The sequence below is a fragment of the Stegostoma tigrinum genome, chromosome 5 (genome assembly GCF_030684315.1).
Source record: "Stegostoma tigrinum isolate sSteTig4 chromosome 5, sSteTig4.hap1, whole genome shotgun sequence".
In the NCBI taxonomy this organism is placed as follows: domain Eukaryota; kingdom Metazoa; phylum Chordata; class Chondrichthyes; order Orectolobiformes; family Stegostomatidae; genus Stegostoma; species Stegostoma tigrinum.
Window position 1 is genome coordinate 40,677,977 of NC_081358.1, and position 19,361 is coordinate 40,697,337.

At 40.9% G+C, this 19,361-nt stretch overlaps 1 protein-coding gene across 8 annotated transcripts in view; it reads right to left on the minus strand.

Moving 5' to 3' along the window:
* Window positions 1-19,361, minus strand: part of znf516 (zinc finger protein 516) — a 161,208-nt gene that overhangs the window by 40,771 nt on the left and 101,076 nt on the right. For all 8 annotated transcript variants that reach the window (XR_007247423.2, XR_007247422.2, XM_048529752.2 and 5 more), the window contains one exon: window positions 5,143-6,669. Coding sequence is in view for 6 of the 8 variants with exons in the window: in XM_048529752.2 (XP_048385709.1) it covers window positions 5,143-6,669 (1,527 nt within the window). In the remaining 2 variants the exon portion in view is untranslated. The remainder of the gene's footprint in view (window positions 1-5,142; window positions 6,670-19,361) is intronic.

The following is a 19,361-nucleotide window of genomic DNA, read 5'->3' on the forward strand; positions in this document are numbered from 1 at the left end:
AGAACAGGTGCTTAAAGATTTGCTTTAAAAGGACAATTTCATAAAGAGTCTTGACCAGGGAAGTGAGGGATGGGGCAGAGCGGTTTAAGCGAGAATGTCAGAGCTCAGCACCTTAGCAAGTGAAGGAACAAATGCTAAAGTCACACCAATTAAACCAAGACTAAATCTTCTTTGTGGAATGTACCTAACTTCGTCATCTGAAATTAGTCAGAGAATATTGTTGAATTTAAAGTATTCAAAATCTGTTCATCACAACAGATTTTTCATAGAATCACTACAGTGTGGAAACAGGTCATTTGGCCCAGCAGGTCCACACTGCCCCTCCAAAAAACTTACCACCCTGACTCTTTCCTACCTTTACATTTCCCCATGTCTAACCCAAATATCCCTGGACACTACGGGCAATTTAGCATGGCCAATCCACCTAACCTGCACATCTTTGGATTGTGGAAAGAAACCCATGCAGACATGGGGAGAATGTGCAAACTTCACATGGACAGTTGCTCGAGAGTGGAACTGAACCCGGGTCACTGGCGCTGTGAGGCAGCAGTGCTAACCACTGAGGCACTGTGCCATCCTTTTAAAATCCCTCACTGTTGGAAAATGACACCTGCAATTCATCTTATCTTTACCCCTTGATGAATCTATACCCCTCATTCACCTTATCCATACGCCTTATTTTATTTGACGTAAGCCTGAATCTCAATCATCTTGATAGTTATTTGAAGCATTTGTACAACAATGTTTTAGAGGAACTCTTACAATTTATTCATGTCAGTTTGACATCTCATTCAAAGCTGTTATTTCAAGTTGTCCAAAGAAGTGTGTTTGTAACCTGTACAGATGCATTTGCAGATTATACTAACATGCAAAATTGCAAATATTCTATCAAAATGGAAGTTCCTGGGGAATTATTCTTTAATCAAAGAAAGGCAGCAAATGTTGTGTGGCAAAAGCATGTGGTTGTTCCTGTGAGCCAGAAATCTGAAGCAAAGCAGGAAACATAACTTCAGGCAAAAGACAGGGTCAATGGCATACATGGATCACCCTTTAAAATACCAGTATGGATATGATGGGCTGAACGGCTTCTTCCAATCCATTTGGTCCTATGCTTAGATTGAGAGATGACTCTCTCCCTGAATCTTGCTGTGGTGATGCTGGGTGCTATTTAGACCAGCATTCAACAGGTGTTTAGTGTTGTTCAGCAAAAGGAAACATGGTGGAGGCGTTCATTGTTTGCATCGGGAGCTGTAATGGACTCTGAATGTAATGCAGTGCAGCAGGTTCTTGGCAATCATTTGATGTCCCATAATGCTGTTGTTAGTTGATATGTTTGAACCTGATGGAAGATGGACAGATTATGCTCCTATCCAAGTGACTGCAGCTTGACTGGTTGTTTGCACTTCAGAAGAAAAAGTAATTTATTGGGCATGCTCCTTAACAAGAGACGGTTAGAGGCTGGGAATTCTTCAGTGGCTGATTTATTTCCTGGGTCCCCAAAGAATGTTGCTCACCTTTCAGTCAATAGTTACAAATGAGATGGAATACCCTCTCCTTGTTTGGGATGAGTGCTACTCCAACAACACTCAAAAGGCTTGTCACTGTCGTGGACAAATGAGCCCTCTTGATCACCACCCCATCCAATACATTACAATTCACTCCCTTGGTCACCAACATACAGTGGCAGCAGTGTGCACTATCTGTCAGAATCTAGTGCAGCAACTCACCTGCGCATTTTCAACAGCACCTTCCAAACTTAAGACCTATACCACCTAAAAGAACAATTGGAGTGCATGCCCAAAAGCACCACAACCTGTAAGCACCCCTCCAAGTCACGCATCATACTTACTTGGAACTGTATTGCCATATCTTCTGTCTTACTGGTTTAAAAATGTGGAACTCCCTTAACAGCATTATTGGAGTCCCTCCACACTAAGAGTGCAGTGACAGAAGAAGAAGGCTCACCACAGCCTTCTAAAGAACATTTAGCAATGGGGAACAAAAGTTGGCCATTTTAGGGAAACTGTGAACTCATGAATGAATTAAAAAAACTCTTGTTAAAGACGCGCTTTCAATACAAGTCCACTCTATCATTAAACTACTTACTTTGAATTCCATAACTCTGGCCTCAACTCATCTGCTACTGGAGTACTTCTCTAGCCTTTGTCATATCTATACTTTACCACGTCAATGTCCTCTTGATCAGACTCCCATCTTCCACCCTGTGTAAACTGTGCTCATCGAAAACTGTCTAAATATTAAGTTGCACCATGTAACCATTACCCCTTTATTTACTGGCATACACAGGTTTCCAGTGTGGAAAGTTAACTTTAAAATCCTCATTCTTGTCGACTATTCTCTTCACAGCCTCACTCCTTTCTTTCTTTGTAACTCCCCCAGTCCTACAACATTTCAAGATTTCTGTATGCCTGCAATTCCAGCCTCTTTTCTGATTTCATTTACTCTACTACTGACCACGCTTTCAGCTATCAGAGACTAAAGCTCTGGAATTCCTTCCTTAAAACTCTCTGCTTCTCTCTCCTTCTTTAGAGTGTTCCTTAAAGTCTATTTCTTTGACCAAGATTTTAGCCAATTCTCTCAATGTCTTCTTCAATGGTTAAGTGGCAAGTTTTTAATTTGATAATTTTCTTGTTGAACACCCTGTGCCTTTGTTACTGCTAAAGACGCAACACAAATTATCCAATTCAATTATTCTGATACATTAAAGACTCAACCATGTTTAAAGGGTGTTGTGGTCTCTCCTACCATGATGGTGCATCATAACATATTCAAACAGGTCAGTTTAAAAAAAGTTAATTAAATCAATGTGGATTTTGATTCGTGTACCTGCCCAGGTAAGGACGATGAAATTTCCTTCCCTAAAGGACATGATGAGTTTTCAATAACAATTTATTAATTTTCTTGGCACCATCACCGACAATGATTTCTTTTTCCAGTTTTATCACTTGCTACACTGGAATATGAATTCCTGAAGTCTCTGGAGGACATGCCACATGCCCAATCATCTTTAACTAAATAATAATAGCAGTTGCTTATTTTTCTGACTTCCTGGAAGTGAGGTGCCATACTGTATTCTAGAAGACTGTAAGATATAACAACAGTTATCGGCCATTTGGCTCAACACGTCCGCTCCACCATTCAATAATATCATGACTGATCTGACAACTCCTCAACTCTACTTGCCTGTCTTTTCCCTATAACCCTTAATTCCCTTACTGATTAGAACTTTTTCTATCTCACCTTGAATTATACTTAATGACCCAGCTCAACAGTCCTCTGTGGTAAAAAATTCCACAGATCCACTACTCTCTGAGATTCCTCCTCATCTGCTTTACAAAAGTAACCCCTTATTCTGAGATTATGCCCCTAGTCCTCTACTCCACCACAACGGGAAACAACTTTTCCACATCTACCCTGTCAAGTCTCCCAAGAATTTTATAACTTTCAATAAAGTTACCTCTCATTCTTCTATATCCAATGGATATGGGTCCAACTGACTCAACTTCTCCTCATAAGATAGTCCCTCTACACCTGGTATCCATGTAGTAAACTTGCATCCAATGCTAGTATATTGTTCTTAGATAAAGGGAACAAAACCATTCACCGTATTCTAGCTCTGATCTTACCAATGCTTTGTATACATATTAGTGAAATAGATAGTGCAACCATATTACTGTAAAATATCAGACAGCTGAACAAACATCCCTTTCTCCAACTGATGTGTCAGTCATCTTATATCCATGTTAAATCCAACAGGAAAAAAACGTTGGTTCACGGGATCAATATCTAATATTTAAGAAAAAAACCTGTCAACTTTATGACATTTTTATTTTAAACAAAAGAGGAATCTGACACCCTTCACTAAATGCATATTCTTTCCTTTTGAGTATTTTTTAAATCAAAACTGAGCAGCACTGAGGTGAATTCAAAATCAGAAAAACACTCAGGTCAGATTGTCCTGGTACTGAAATTTTGAATTTCATTTTGGCTGTCATTCACAAAGTGGACTTGCAAGAATGGTGGATATGTTTGAGTTGTGGATAGTGACAGTATAGGACAATAGATAAAAGCAACAATGGTCTAATACAGTAATATGTTTTTGTGCATAAAATAAGTAGCTATGTTAATTAAGACTATTCTAGGGAATTGTGACGCCTCACAATGGAATAACAGAACTAAGATTCCTAATGATCAGCAAGATTTTTTTCTCGTGATCTTTCACTAGCCTAACAGCAATGCTGAAGCAGGAAAATTTAAAGAAATAGTTATATTGTACCAGATTCCTTCCCATATCTCCAGCATCACTTTTCATACAATCACAGAATCATGCTCTATAGATCGAAATCATCTGGCCCATCATGTATGGTCCACCCTGGGGAACTGCTGCCAGCCAACAATGGTGCCATACTAATGCCTCTAAACGTAATCTCTGGATTACCTCTCATTCCAGAGGCCAGTTAGGAGTTAACCACATCACCATGGGCTTGGAGTCACATGTAGGCTAGACCAGATAAGGGCAATAGATTTCTTCCCTAAAGGACATCAATGGGCCAGATTTGGTTTTACAACAATTGTTGATAGTTTCATGATCACCATTAGTAAGATTAAGTTTTAATTCCCAATTTTATTCATGGAATAAGAGTTCCACCAATCACCATGGTGGGATGTGAACCAATGCCCTTAGAGCTTTAGCCCTCTAAAGTGGCCCAGCATGTCAGACAGTCCAAGGGTGATTAGTGATGGACAACAGATACTGGCCTTGCCAGGGATGCCCACATTCCATGAAACAATTTTAGAAAAGGCTTTTCATTATCAGTTTCTGGCAACGGGACTTCACTGTCTGCTACAAAATGCAACCCATTAACTCTGTTTCCCTGTTCACAGATGCTAGTTGAGCTGACAAGTGTTTCTAACATATTCTGTTTTAATTTCAGAAGGACCTATTCTACCGAACAGTATTCATAGTGTTGCTGTTACCAAGGCTTAATTTTCTTGTGTATCAGTTACTAATCCACATATTTCGTGTGAGCCATCTGAAAAAGACTTCCACTCTGCTGAGAGATAAAAATACAAATGAGCTCATAGTAAAGCTTCAATTATAGAGTAAACTGAAATACTAACTTGCTTCAGCTCTTGGATCCAGAAAGGGACTGTTCACTCTCCAGCTTTGGTACAAAGCAGATAAATCTTGTGGATTGTAGGTTGCTAGCATGTCAAAAGAATTCCTGTACTTGATCCTGTCTTCCTGTTCATGAGGTGATGCTGGCTCAAAAGTGCCTAATGACATAGAATGTCCTGCTGGACTGGAGCGTCGTGGCATTTGCCCATCTTGTACGTAGTACCCTGATGATGCCAGTTCAGCTATTCTTGCTGATCTGTATTCTGATTGAGGCAGCAGATTGGCTTTGTGTTTGGTCTGCCGGGCAGCTGTGGGCAAGGTTTGGCGTCCTGACTCTAGACCAACCTGGGTGGTTGTTGGATATAGTTGGCAACAATTACCAGAAACTGCACCACTGACACGACTGTCTTGAAGAAATCGATCTGTTGTGATCTTCTCGGTTGCAGTTCCGTATGTCTGAACTGCAGGGCGTCCATTAACAAACTTGTTTCCAAAACTACCAGCTTGTGAAATCTTGTGCTCTAAACTTATATTTGATTGCACATTTTGTTCTGAAACAAAACCATATTGCTTACGATTGTTTGCTTGCTGGTACCAGTAACTATCTGGAACTGGGCTTATAGACTTCGTACCGGCAAGAGGGAGGGAGACTCTGTGCTGTGAAGGAGCATGTGACTTGCTTGAGATCCCTGACAACAAGGGAGCAGCTTTGGGTGTTGGTGATTGCCTTTGGCAAGGGGGATGGGTACGTACCAGTCTAGGTGTGGGCATGGGAGAACTTACTTTACTGTTCAGTACAGGAGGAGGACCTGTGCGTCGACTGCTAGTAACTCCAGGCAAACTCTGACTCGTGGCTTTCAGCCCATTCCGGGATCGCCATTTTGGAGTTGGCGTATTGAGGTTCAGCTTGTGTAGGACACGCTGATGCATCAGGAGCACTTCAGGGTAAAGGGTTGTGTGATCGCAGAACTGGCAAAAATGTGTGATCATAGCATTCTGTGGTGGTGAGGTAGGTGAACCCCGGAAAAAGAAATTATCATTGCAAGCAAACTTTTTGAAAAATGTTAAGGTCAAATCTAAGGGAAATTCATCTTGGGCTGCATTTGTGTTGTGATCAACGACATGCACTTTATCTGCACCTTCTGAAGGCAACTCTGAACTCTTTCCACAGTCTGGTTTGTTCTGAAAACCCGCTGGTGAGCTGGGCTGGAGGATGCTTTCTTCGACTCTGTATGATCCAACAGACCCTTGCTCTTGTTCAACCCTTGGTGCTTCCATTTGTGAAATCAAACTACATTCCCCAGAGTCTGGAGGGAGCCCTTGAACATCCAAGCAACAGTTATCGTCTTTTGAAGGAAGAGAGCTTCCTGGTCTATCAGGCAAAGACTCGTGACTCCCGTTTGTGGGAACTGGAATATCTTCCTGAGATTCATTCTGAGGAGACAGATGATGGGAGGCTGGGTTGCATGGAGGTAAAGGTGGCTCAGTCACTGTGTAGTCACAAGGCAAACATTTGTATGGCTTTTCTCCTGGGGAGATACAGTAAAACAAAACAGTTTCAAAATGTGTACTTTCACAAATAATACACATTTATTATTTATAGGCCAGGAATAATTAATTTGGCGCATATCATATGGGAGAACTAAGATCTGCATTGCTACTGAACTGTTCATGACTTCGAGACATTCCAAAAGCACTTGACAGCCAATGATATACTTCTTGAATTGTGGTTACTGTTATAATGTAGAAATTGCAAGAGCTAATTGTTGTGTAGCAACTTGCCATGTACAGCAAGGAGACAAATGCTTTATGTTCCCCAGAAGCTGTAAGGAAACCCTTTAACATCCAAACAATAAGTTACATTCCTTGAAGCGAGAGGAATTCTGGTATATCAGGCAAAAGACCACAAAACCGGTTGGTGGGAACTGGAGATTCATTCCAAGGAGCCAGATGATGGTAGGCCTGAGTGGCACTGGAGTAAAAGTGGCTCAATCATGAGTCATCAGGCTAACCCGATCCTCTGTTTGAAAGATGTTGTTTGAAGGGTAAATATTGCTCAAGGCATGGGGGAGAATTCCCCTGCTCTTCCTAAAGGAGTAATTGGGAAAGGACGGACTGAGCTTCAGTTTAACACCTCATCCGTAGATGGCATCCCCGACTGTGCAGCATTTTCAATTACGTTAGACAGTTACAAACTATTAGCTACTGTGTATTGTCTGCTTCTGGATCACATTGGCTCAGAGTTAAAAAAAAGGCTTCCATTTTAAAATTCTCATCTTTGTTTTTATAACTGATGGAAAAACAGATATACATGCATGTTCAAAAACAGTGATGTGTTTGGAAGGGTACCTTATTTCTTAATTTTGGTATTGTTCCAAATGGCTTCCTCTTAGATTTGCAGTACTTTTCCATTTTTACTTGTACTAAACTCTATTATGCACACGTAATGCTTATTTCTTCTAGAACACTGGGCTTCAACAACAACTTATACAGCAGCTCTAACTTAATGGAATGTCCCAAGGCAGTGCAAAAGTGCATTGTAAAATAAAGGATGAACTGAGTCTTATGGGAAGATACTTGATCAGGTGATAAGAACCTTGGCCAAAGAGTTAGATTTTAAGGAGTAGGAAAGTGAGGTAGAGCAAGGGTATTCCAGAGCTTGTGGCCCAGGCAACTGAAAGCACAGCCACAAATTGTTTTCAATATAAAACTGGGATGCACGAAAGGCTAGAATTTAGGTGAAAACAGGTATCTTAGAGAAACTGGAGATGGTTACAGAATTGGGAAGGGACCAAGGCCACAGACAAATTGACAATAAGGGTGGAAATTTTAAAATCAAGATATTGCTTGACCTCACCCAATATTGGACTGGAATTCATGCTCCAAGTCCAAATTCTGCATTCATACTAATTATGTACATATCATCACTAAGCAACATATCATCCATTACTTAGGATGCTACAGGAAGGTTTAAAACATAACTTCTACTAAATGCTTTAATTTTATATAGATTTTATGGCGCAGTATGGCACTATTATATACCGGCATTTGTATTCCATATGATTCTCTTGTCACCTTCATATCCCCTGACAGCATGCCCCTTTATTTCTTTCTCTCACATGCACTGATCCAGCTTCCCCTTAAATGCCTCAATGCTATTCACCTCAGTTAGTCCATGAGACAGTGAGTTCCGCATTCTCATTGCTCTCTGAGAACAGATGTTTCTTGTGAATTCCTCATTAGGTTTATTAGTTACTTATATTTATGGCTTCTAGTTCAGGTTCCCTCGAATGTGAGAATATCTTCTTGATACCTAACCTATTAAACACCTTCAGAATTTTTAATTCTGCTTCATTTCCTTGTATGAATGTTAATTAAGTCAAAAAAGCATCAGAAATCAGCGTGACGGACTGCCCCAATTACAGCACGACAAGGTTATAGCGACCAAGTTAAAATGTATGCTTCACATTTCAAATGTGCCAACCTGGCAGAAAGGATAGTTCTGTAAAGTAAGAGAGCAAAATTCACATCATACTTTGAACAAACTTTAAAATATTGCTTGTCTTACATCTACAAATTTCACAAAGGGTGAGATTCCATTCATAATTTAAGTTTGTCCTTTGACTTAAAGAACTGAAATGTCACAGTTATTGGAAAAGATTGAAAACAGGTTGAGATTGTTTTTTTTTGACTGATCTGGCTGAGGGCTGTAAAATTATGACTGGGTTGGGCAGGGTAAATGTGCAGACTGTTTGTTCCACTTGTGAGAAAACATAAACTGAAATACCAAAAATCCAGGATAATCACTAATAAACAGTAGAGAAAAAATGCTTTATTCTTTAAGTATTTGGGATATAAAATGGAGATCCTGTGGTGATCTGGATCATTACACCACAAGCCCCTAGTATATTGACATACATTTTGAATATAGACTATTGGATTGGTGCTAACTTTGAGCTTGATCCATAACAAGTTTACATAATTTTTCATTTCACATAGTTGTAAATTTTAAAAGTCACAACAATTTGCTTGTATTGTGTGTCAAAGTCTAACTGTACAGAGCTGGACACAAAGCCCTAAAAATTCTGTTTCAAGCCAATCACAAAAATGAAGTCTTTATTAAATTCTGTGTTGTTCATTTTCTCTACAGCTTCAATTCTGGTGGAATTGCTTTTGGAATTCTGGTGACTCTGCATATTGCAACGATTCCCAAAAATGATCAACTATGTTTTAGTCTTTCACATAAATCATTCACAGAAGTTGAAGAAAACTCAAACAGTTCATTACATTACTAACTCAGCTTTCTAAGTTGTGATCGTCATAAAACTACTCAGATGCACAATGACCCAGATCATAACTCTAATGGTAGACTAGTCTTGCTTCAGTGACTTCTTTCACATTCAGTGACATTATCATAACACTAACATCTCCCCTGAAGCTTCCTCCTCTAGAGGTCTCCAGGATAAGTGCACTCCTCAATTCTGGCCTCCTATGTCTTGCTTATTTGTATTGCTCCACCACTGGCGATTGAGCCTTCAACTGCCTTGGCCCTAACCTCGGAACTTGCTGCATACATGTCTACATCTCTCTTTCCCCCTTTAAGGCAATTTTTTTTTAAAGCCTCTTTGATTAATTGTGCTATTACTCTATGTGGGTCTATGTCAAACCTTATTTGATAGCATCCCTGTGAAGTGCTCTGCAATGTTTTCCAACATACAAGGTGGCATAGAAATGCAAATAATTGTTGTTAGTGATATCACAATTTATTAATGGGTAATATGCCTGAAATAAGTGCGCAGAGGACGGTATCCCGTCACCAAGTCACTCTTTATTTGCACATGGGGATCGTTGACACTGAACCAGCTCCTTCAGAGCCAGCTCTCAGAGTTATCAGAACCAGTGACACAGAAATAATGGGAACTGCAGATGCTGGAGATTGCTTGGCCTGCTGTGTTCATCTAACTTCACACTTTGTTGTCTCAGAACCAGTGACACTCCTGCTTTTATCTGTCAGCGAGGGTGCTCTGATTGGACCAGATTAACAGCTCCAATCTGGGAACCCACATACCATGACATTCACTTGGCTGATCTCATTACAATTATTACATCTGTGTCTCTCTGAGTCTGAGGACATGGGCGGGTTCTTTTATTTGTTGCTCCTTCAGGGCACTGGATCAGGTTCCTCCAACTCTTCCTGATACGGGCGGTGTATAACACACAGGGGCTCGCTCCTTGCACCTGGGGCATCTCGGAAGAAATTAATTCTCCTCTTCAGGCAGCAAAAATGTCAAGGCGGTGATATCCTCAATTCCAAGGTATCTTCAACACTTGACAGAGAAGGAGAACGCACAGGTTCTGCAGCAATTGGAAAGAGAGTCGAGGAGCCATGCACGTTTTGCTCCTGTACGGTTTGCGAGCTAGCAGCTTTCACATCGTCCATGTGCTTGTTCTGAACCGTCGCACCTATCCGAACTTTATACATCGTGCGTCGACCATGCTTCTTACCCATGCAGGGCCATTCCTGTGGTTCCTACACCAAACCTCATTCCCGGAAGCAAACTGTCTCTTTCACTTTGTGGAGTCTTGTGTCCAGCATTGGCATTTCTGATGCTGTTTCACCCTCTCCTACCCCAGTTTGGGAATATCAGATTTAACTTGGTGCAGAGTTTTCTCCCCATTAACTGGAGCTATCCCTGCCATTACATGAGGGGTGGTCAGACAATCAAATAGGAACAGGGACAGTTTGGTATTGACTAAAACCATAGGCAGTTTCCTTAAGCCTGCCTTCAAAGTTTGGACTCCTCTTCCTGCCAAACCATTGGATGATGGATGGCATGGAGCTGCCCTTGTCTGAGGGATACCATTTGACTGTAGGAAATACTCAAATACCCTGCTGGTAAACAATGACCCATTGTCTGTGACCAACACTCCTGAAAGTCCTTGTATTGCAAAACATGCATGTAGCTTTTTTTATTGTGGTCCCCATGTCTAATGGATAAACTTTATGCACATCCAGCCACTTTGAGTGGGCGTCCACAATGTCTAAAAACATTGAGCCCATGAAAGGGCCTGCATAGTCAATGTGTAACCGAGTCCAGAGTTTACCTGCTCATTCCCACAAATGTGGGGGAGCTGCTGGCCGTAATGTTTGTCTTATTGACGTTGTGGGCACTGCCCAACCCATGCGGCTATGTTTGCATACAATTCCACCAACAGACATAACTTATTACCAACATCTTCATTTTGGAAACTCCTGGATGATCTGGTGGAGTTCAGTCTGAATCTGATGGGAGCTTTTCCTGGGGACAATTACTCTTGCTGCCCATAACGATATGCCATCTTCTACTATGCCCTGGTCTCACTGGATCCAACAAGGCCTCAGTTCTGGTTGTGATGGTCCTTTGGTTTCCCCCATCACCACCAGCTGTTTCAGATTTCCAGGACTGGATCTTTCAGTGTCCGAAGTCTGATATTGTCAGCTGTGACAGGAAGTGTGTCTAGAAAATTCAAAATCATTATGTACTCTTCCAATGGCAGTACCACTGGAGGTGTGTCTGCCAGCAGGAATTGGCTCATTGCATTGTATTTGCTACTTGGCCTCACAGACAGTATTCCAACTTGCAATTGTTCGCATTTTGTATCAAAGCCCATTATTGCCCTTGGCTTGAAGCTACAGGCAACACTGCCTTATCCTCTTTAAGTAGATCTAGCAGGGGTTTGTTGCCCATTATTATTACAAATTTGTGTCTGTAAATGTATTGGTGGAACTTCCTAATTTCAAATATGACTGTCAAATCTTCCTTCTCTAACTGGGGGTCTTTATGGTCTGGGTTAGACAAAGTCCTGGATGCATCTGCTATTGGGCGTTCCTCTCCAGTTGGACACCTATCAGCTAATACTATACCGATGCCGTAAGGAGACGCATCACATCACCAGATTTTGCTTGGGATCATACTGTGTCCACACCTCAGAGGATGATAGCTCTTCTTCACTTTCCCGATGGCTTTTTAAAGTGAGTGGAGGTAGATATAGGGAAGACGTCAGAAGTAGGTCCTTTACTCAGAGAGTGGTCGGTACATGGAATGCATTGCCGGAGAGGGTAGTGGAGTCGGCCTCATTAGGGGCATTTAAGCAGCTATTAGATAGGCATATGGATGACAGTAAAAGGTAGGGGTGGAGGTTAGATAGACCTTAGGTTTAGGGTAAAAGTTCGACACAATATCGTGGGCCGAAAGGCCTGTACTGTGCTGTACTGTTCGATGTTCTATGGATTGACTACATGACTTCTACAAGGCTGACTTTTTTGTTAAGAGTTGATGCAAAGGTGCCAGGACAGAGGCCAATCTGCATATGAACTTTCTGTAATGTTTCACCAACACAACGAAAGACCTAAGTTCTGGTGACATGGGATTCGGGGCACTTTTGATTGCCCTCACTTTATACTCCAATGGGTGAAACCCGGTCTTGTTGATTCTGTAGCCCAATAAGTCACTATTTCTCCCTTCTTAGGTGTATGCCAGCCTGGGAGAAGCATCTAAGGGCTGTGTCCAAGTTCTCTAAGTGTTCCTTATTGGTCTTCAATGTTATTAGCATGTCATCTCAATAAATGGTAACTTGAAGTAGACCTTGCAAAACGTTTTCCATCATCTGCTGAAAAACTGCACAGGATGACAATACCCCAAATGGCAGTCTCATATACTGGTACAACATATCTCGTGGGTTTTGATTGTGGCATAGTTCTGGGAATCTTCATGTAACTGCAATTGCAAATAAGCTTGGTTCATGTCCAGCATTGTGAAGAACAACCCCCTGCCAGTTTAGCAAATATCTCCTCAATGCAATCACATCGATATTTATTCAGCTGTGAAAAGTGGTTTACCATTTGCTTAAGATACCCACAAAGGCAAATTGATCCATCAGGCTTCACAATTGATACAAATGCTGCCCATTCCACAGACTGGAAACTTCCTGTCACCAAGTTACCCTTTATTTACACGTGGAGAGTCGTTCACACTGATCCAGCTCCATCAGAGCCATCTCTGAGAGTGAATAGAACCTCTCACACTCCTGTCTACATCTGTCAGCCAGGACTCCCCGATTGGATTGGACTCGATTAACAACCCCAATTAGGGAACTCATATTCTATGAGGTCCACCTGACAATGCCTATCACATAGTCAGAGGTAAATCATATTAAAAAAAGGTGTAGCAATTGAATCAGAGCTGATTTCAGGCAATGATCAGTGTGAAAATTGTGTTTAATGAGATTAATGGTAGAAAGTATCTAAATACATCCATCAGATCATCCTCATAACAAGCCTGTGCCTCACGGAATCAGCTGACCACATAGTTTGACAAGGATCACAGGTTTGATGTGTGTAGGCCTGTCAGTCAATGTTTGGCCAGAGTCCCAAAAGCCCCATTCTTACATTTTATCAGTACAACCCAGAAGGATATAATTCAGCCCATCCAGTCCACGTGAAGTTAAAAAGGGCAATCCAGTCAGTCTCATTGCACTTCATCCCATAGCCCTGAAAATTTAACTGCCCATCAAATTTTCTTTTAAGATACCTGATTCTATCTGCTTCCAACACCCTCGGAGGCAATGTGTTTCAGGTTGTTACCATGCACTCCACTGAAAAATTCTTCCTTACTTTACTCCTGCATTTCTTACCTCAACATTAAATCTGTATTGTCTTCTGGTCCTTGTACCATTGACTAATAGCATGAGCTTCACTTCTTCGACCTTAGTTGAACTTGCACACCTCCATGAAATCTTTTCTGTAATTCCATTGATCCAAGAAGAATAACTCAACTTCTCCAGATCAACTTTGGAGCTAAAATCCCTCGAACCTGGAGCAATTCTGTTAAATCTCCTGCACATCTTCTCAAGGATCTTATATCCTTCTTAATGAGAACTGAAGTCTACACTCTCTTGTGGCTTAACAAAAGCACACAGGCTAGGGGTCCAATGATGGATCTGCTATATAACGTGTAATAAGCTTTTCTAATTCAGTCATGGGACATGGGTGTTGCTGGCCTGGCCAGTAATTGTTGCCTGTCCCTAATCTAGCACTGGATTGCGTTTCCAGTGCAATTCAGGTTCAAGTGTTTGTCTACAAGTTGGGTGCTTTCAGTCCACACAATAGATGCAACAACTCTCCTACTTGAAGACTATCATAAATAAGATTCCATATCTACAAGATGTATTCATTATCTGCACTTCTGTATTTGATTACATATGCTGTACCTATTTAGGTTTTCTTTAAATTCTTCATTAAAAGTTCAAGAGATTTCCTTCTTGCTTTCTTAGTCTGTAAAGTGGAAACATGCCACTAGGTGGTCCCATTTCTAAACTGCATCGAGATCTCAGCTACAGTTCTGACGTTGCTTTACAATTACATCATCCATTGGAGCTCTTTCTTCACTAGAGAGCAGCAGAGACTGCATTAACTTTCAAAAAGAATTGAAGTTCACTGCAGCTACAGAGAACAGCTTTAAATTGCCACTGAAAGAAAATACATGCAAAACAAGTGCTGTGCCAATTATACACTGGCAAAAATCCCTTGAAATACAGAAGGCCACCGGCTCAACTTTTTGAATTCTTGATATTCACTCATAACTGACATCTAATTACATGCAAACAGCCTGAACAATTACAAAAAGTAACCAGTGTCAACAATTTGCTCCTTCCTGACACATAAAATTCATTGTAATTCCTCTAGCTGTTGTCTTGAGCAATCTCAATTTGAACTACTCCACTGGCAGACATGCCTTCAGCTGCCTGGACCTCAAACTCTGGAATTCCCTCTCGATGTCGTCATACCAGTCTATTTCTCGCCTTCATTTAAGACTATCCTTAAATACCTAAAATTTTCCCTCTCTTCGTGGTCATCTGCCCTCATATCACCTTTGGTGCCTTGGCGTTAAGATTGGTTTGATAACAGTCCTGAGAACCACCATGGGACACTGCACAGTCCTAACAGTGCTTAGTAAATATTGGTAATCTTGCTATATGGGCAATGCAGCTAAGATTCACCAGGCTGATTGCTAGGTTGGCAGTGTTATTGTATGAGAAAAGATTGGGTCAACTGGGCCTGCATTCACCAGAGTTTCGAAGAATAAGAGGGGATATCATTGAAATGTATAAAGCGCAGTCGAGGGCTGGGCAGACTTGAAGTTTGTGTTTCAGGTTGTTACCATGCACTCCACTGAAAAATTCTTCCTTACTTTACTCCTGCATTTCTTACCTCAACATTAAATCTGTATTGTCTACTGGGATGATACTTCCCCTGGCCTGTGGGGTTTAGACTAAGAGGTCACTATCTCAAGATATACAGGAGACCATTTTGGACAGAGATACAGAGATTTCTTCACTCGGAGGGTGGTGAATCCACGGAATTCTCTACCATAGAATACTGTGGGGGCAAGGTCAATGAATATATTTAAGAACACGATTAATAGATTTCTTGAAGCTACTAGTTTAATTTGGGAAACTTGGTTAGCATGGACTAGTTGGACGAAATGGTCTCTGTTTGTGCTGTACGACTCTATAGCTCTAAGAGTGTTGAAAGAAATGGGAAGAGAACAGGAGCATGGCATTGAAATAGAGGATCAGCCATTATTATGTTGAATGGTGGAGGCGGCTCAATGGGCTTATTGGTCTAATCCTGCGGCTATTTTTGATGTACCTTTGTTGTTAGTTTTCTCAAAGACATTTATCAAAATTTTAAGCAGATTTTCCAAAGGCACAGGAGAAGGTACAAAAGAAGATTTACAAAGATGAAGGCAAAACTGAGCTTATAACTATCAGGAAAGAACAGAAGGGCTGGGATTTGTCTCTCTAGAAACAAGGATGCCAAGGAAGTGTTGTGATGAAAATCTTTAAGATTATGATATGGTTCAATTCAATAGATAGGCATGGAGATGATGGTCCTACTTGCGGACAAAATTCATGGAGCATTCACAATGAAGTTCAACATGGGGATGAAAGGAATTGAACGATATGTTGATAGGCTGAGATGAAATAAGCTGGGAGGAAGTTTGCAGTAACCATAAACACCAGAATTGAATCATTAGGTCAAATGGCTTGTTTCTGTGCTGTGCCTTCTCTGAGATTCCACGCATGTTTGCAATTTGACATGAGAAGTAAATAGTTAAATTGTCAGGCTTTAACACATAAAGCAGGGCTGATTATTATTAGAAAGCTTGTAAATTTCCATCTGGAATTTTAACATTTATGGGTATAAATATGGAGTGGAATATCAACTGATGCAAAGTTTTGTTATTATGCATCCTAGGTAACAGTCATGGATAAATAAACGTTATCTGTTCTCATACGATGTTGTACAGAGCCTTTCAGCAACAGGATGAACAGCAGGATATTTCTTGAGGGACCCCAGTTCTATCAATCTTCTTCTTTCCCTGCATCAGATTTCGCAGAATTCATACCACACTCATATTCATCAGTAGCGAATGGACAAGTTCTCTGCCCCTGGATCTCCTGTGAGGAGGATCAGAGAACAGCTTTTTTCTCTTCCACCTTCATTTCTCACATTACTCTGCCTTGGGGAATGAACATCAGGTACTTCAGGATACACTCCTGCTTTAACAAATTCACCCCTAGTCTGATTACAACCAGGCAACTGTGGAAGCCTCCTTTGTCTCATATAATCATAATAACTTTCTATTCTTTCACCCTCATGTGTTTATCTGCTTTTCAGATGTCAAACTGAGGTGGTGTGTGTTCTCCCAAGTGGATTTAAAACATTCTTCAGCACTATTTGAAGAGAAGGGAGAGAACTTCCCGGTATCCCGGCCATTATTTATCCTTCAACCAACATCGCTCAAAAATATTTATCTAGTCTTCATCACATTACTAAGTTTGGGAACTTGCTGCAAGAGCAAATTGACTATGCATGTTTTTTTCATTCACTGATAGGACCTGGACATCAATAGCTGGCCAGCATTTACTGCCCATCCCTAGCTGCCCTTGAAAAGGTTGTGGTGAGACTCCTTCTCAAACAGCTACAGTCTAACTGCTACTGGTGGATTTCTTACATTACAACATGGACTGCATTTCAAAAGTGCTTCATTCACTATAAGGCAAATTTGGACATCCTGAAGTATGAAAGGTGCCGTATACATACAAGTCTTTCTTTGTACAGGGAGTACTGTAAATCTGTAGCTCTCTTCCAAGTGGCTCAAAACTTTGGTACTCAATTGACAACAGCAAAATAAGATTTTGTTATGAGTATTAACAGTTTACAGAACCAAATAAAGAGAAGATGGAGTTACAATGTAGATTATCAATTGTCTAATTGAATGGTGGAACAGGCTTAAGGGACAGAATGGACCCCTGCTGTTCCTACGATCTGCTAGTCTTCTAAAACAGCACAACTGGGAAATGACAATGGTACTAGTGGTTTTAAATAAGCCAGCATGTAAAATTATATGCAACACTCCGAAATATAGATGGATTTCAACTACTGCCTATACTGAGACACAGCATCTCCAGGATCATCAACTAAATTTGACATTAAGCCAATAAGGATACAGGACAGCAGATGACCAAAAGCTTGGGAAGAAAGTGAAGTTTTAAGGAATGTCATGAAGGAGGAAAGTGATGTTGAGATGCCGAGATGTTTAGGAGGGAGCCTCAGAGCTTTGGATCTTGACTTCTGAAGGTACAAACACTGGTAGAATGAGAAAAAAGTTTGTTTAAGCTTTTCTTTCATACTGTTGAATGACAGATAGTTCTGTTGCTTTTCCAGGAGGCCATAATATTTTGATTTTGTTCCACCAAGTGAAGCAATCCTGAGTGAGCTTTTCCCAGGACTCCAGGTCAATATCAAACTTTCTAAGCGAAGCTTGCAGAGTAACATTTTATTTGATTGTCATGACAGCCTCATACTTTCACTCTGCACAGAAAATCTGGGTCTACGGTCTAATCCATCTCTGGCTAAAGACATTTCTCCTGAATTTTCTGGTTCAATTTGTGGTTGATTATCTTATATTTACGGCCACTTGTGGAATTATTATAAGCCATTTGCCTCAAACTGCTCCATGAAGTAGCCAGGTCATCTTGCCTATTTTTGTTGCTGATCCTGACCTAAACCAAGCACTTACCCACTTGACAGAAAAAGCTCAGAATGTTTACGGCCTGCTCAAAATATCCTGACTTGAGATATTTTCCTATAGAAATAAAACTGGCATTGGGATCAGTGTGTAGTCATCACTGGGAATAAGGATAGGAACACTGCCTCACTTTGTATCTTGTCAAAAATTGTCTGACATAAAGCTGTAATTGGCTGGAGAAAGATCTACGCATCGTTTCATGTGCAACTCAGAACACAAAAGACTGCTGTTCTGGTTTGCATCCAGTAACTTTTGAAAGAAAAAGTTTCTTGAAGAAGTAATGATTCCTTTACAGAGTGTAGCACAAACAGTATGACTAACATTTACATCACACCTTTAAGTGGTAATATGTCCCAAGCTTTGGAGAAGCATTAGCCAACAGTTGACAGTTGAGTCATGTAAGGAAATGTACTATGACATGCAGATTTAGGTTTCAGGAGCTACTTCAAGGAGAAGAGAGAGAGGTAGAGATATTTTGAGAAAATTGTAAAGTTTAGGACTGGGTGCATGGTTCCTAAATGGTGAGGCAATTTTAAAACTCAGGGTTCATAGCAGGTCATAGAGCTGGAGGAGATTTCAGATAGTGAGGGAAGAGGGCCACAGAGGGATTTGTAAACAATTTATAAAATCGAGTACAGTATAAATGTTCCAGTATTCATCTACTTTCCCCACAAAATTCGTCACAATAATCAGCAAGAGTGGCACAGTGGATAGCACTGCTGCCTCGCAGTGCCTGAGACCTGGATTCAATTCCACCCTCGGGTGACTGTGAAGTTTGCACATCTCCCCGCGTCTGCATGGGTTTCCTCCAGGTGATCTTGTTTCCTCCTGCAGTCCAGTGTTGTGTAAGTTAGTTGAGTTCTGAGGAAGGGTCACCAAACCTGAAACATTAACTCTAATTGCTCTTCACAGATGCTGCCAGACCTGCTGTGCTTCTCCAGCAACTTGTGTTTTTGTTTCTGATTTACAGCATCTGTAGTTCTTATGGTTTTTATGTCGGGTTCGGTGAATATGCCCTACTAATTGCCCATATTGTGTCCAGCGATGTGCAGGTTAGGTGGATTAGTCATGGGAAATGCAGGGTT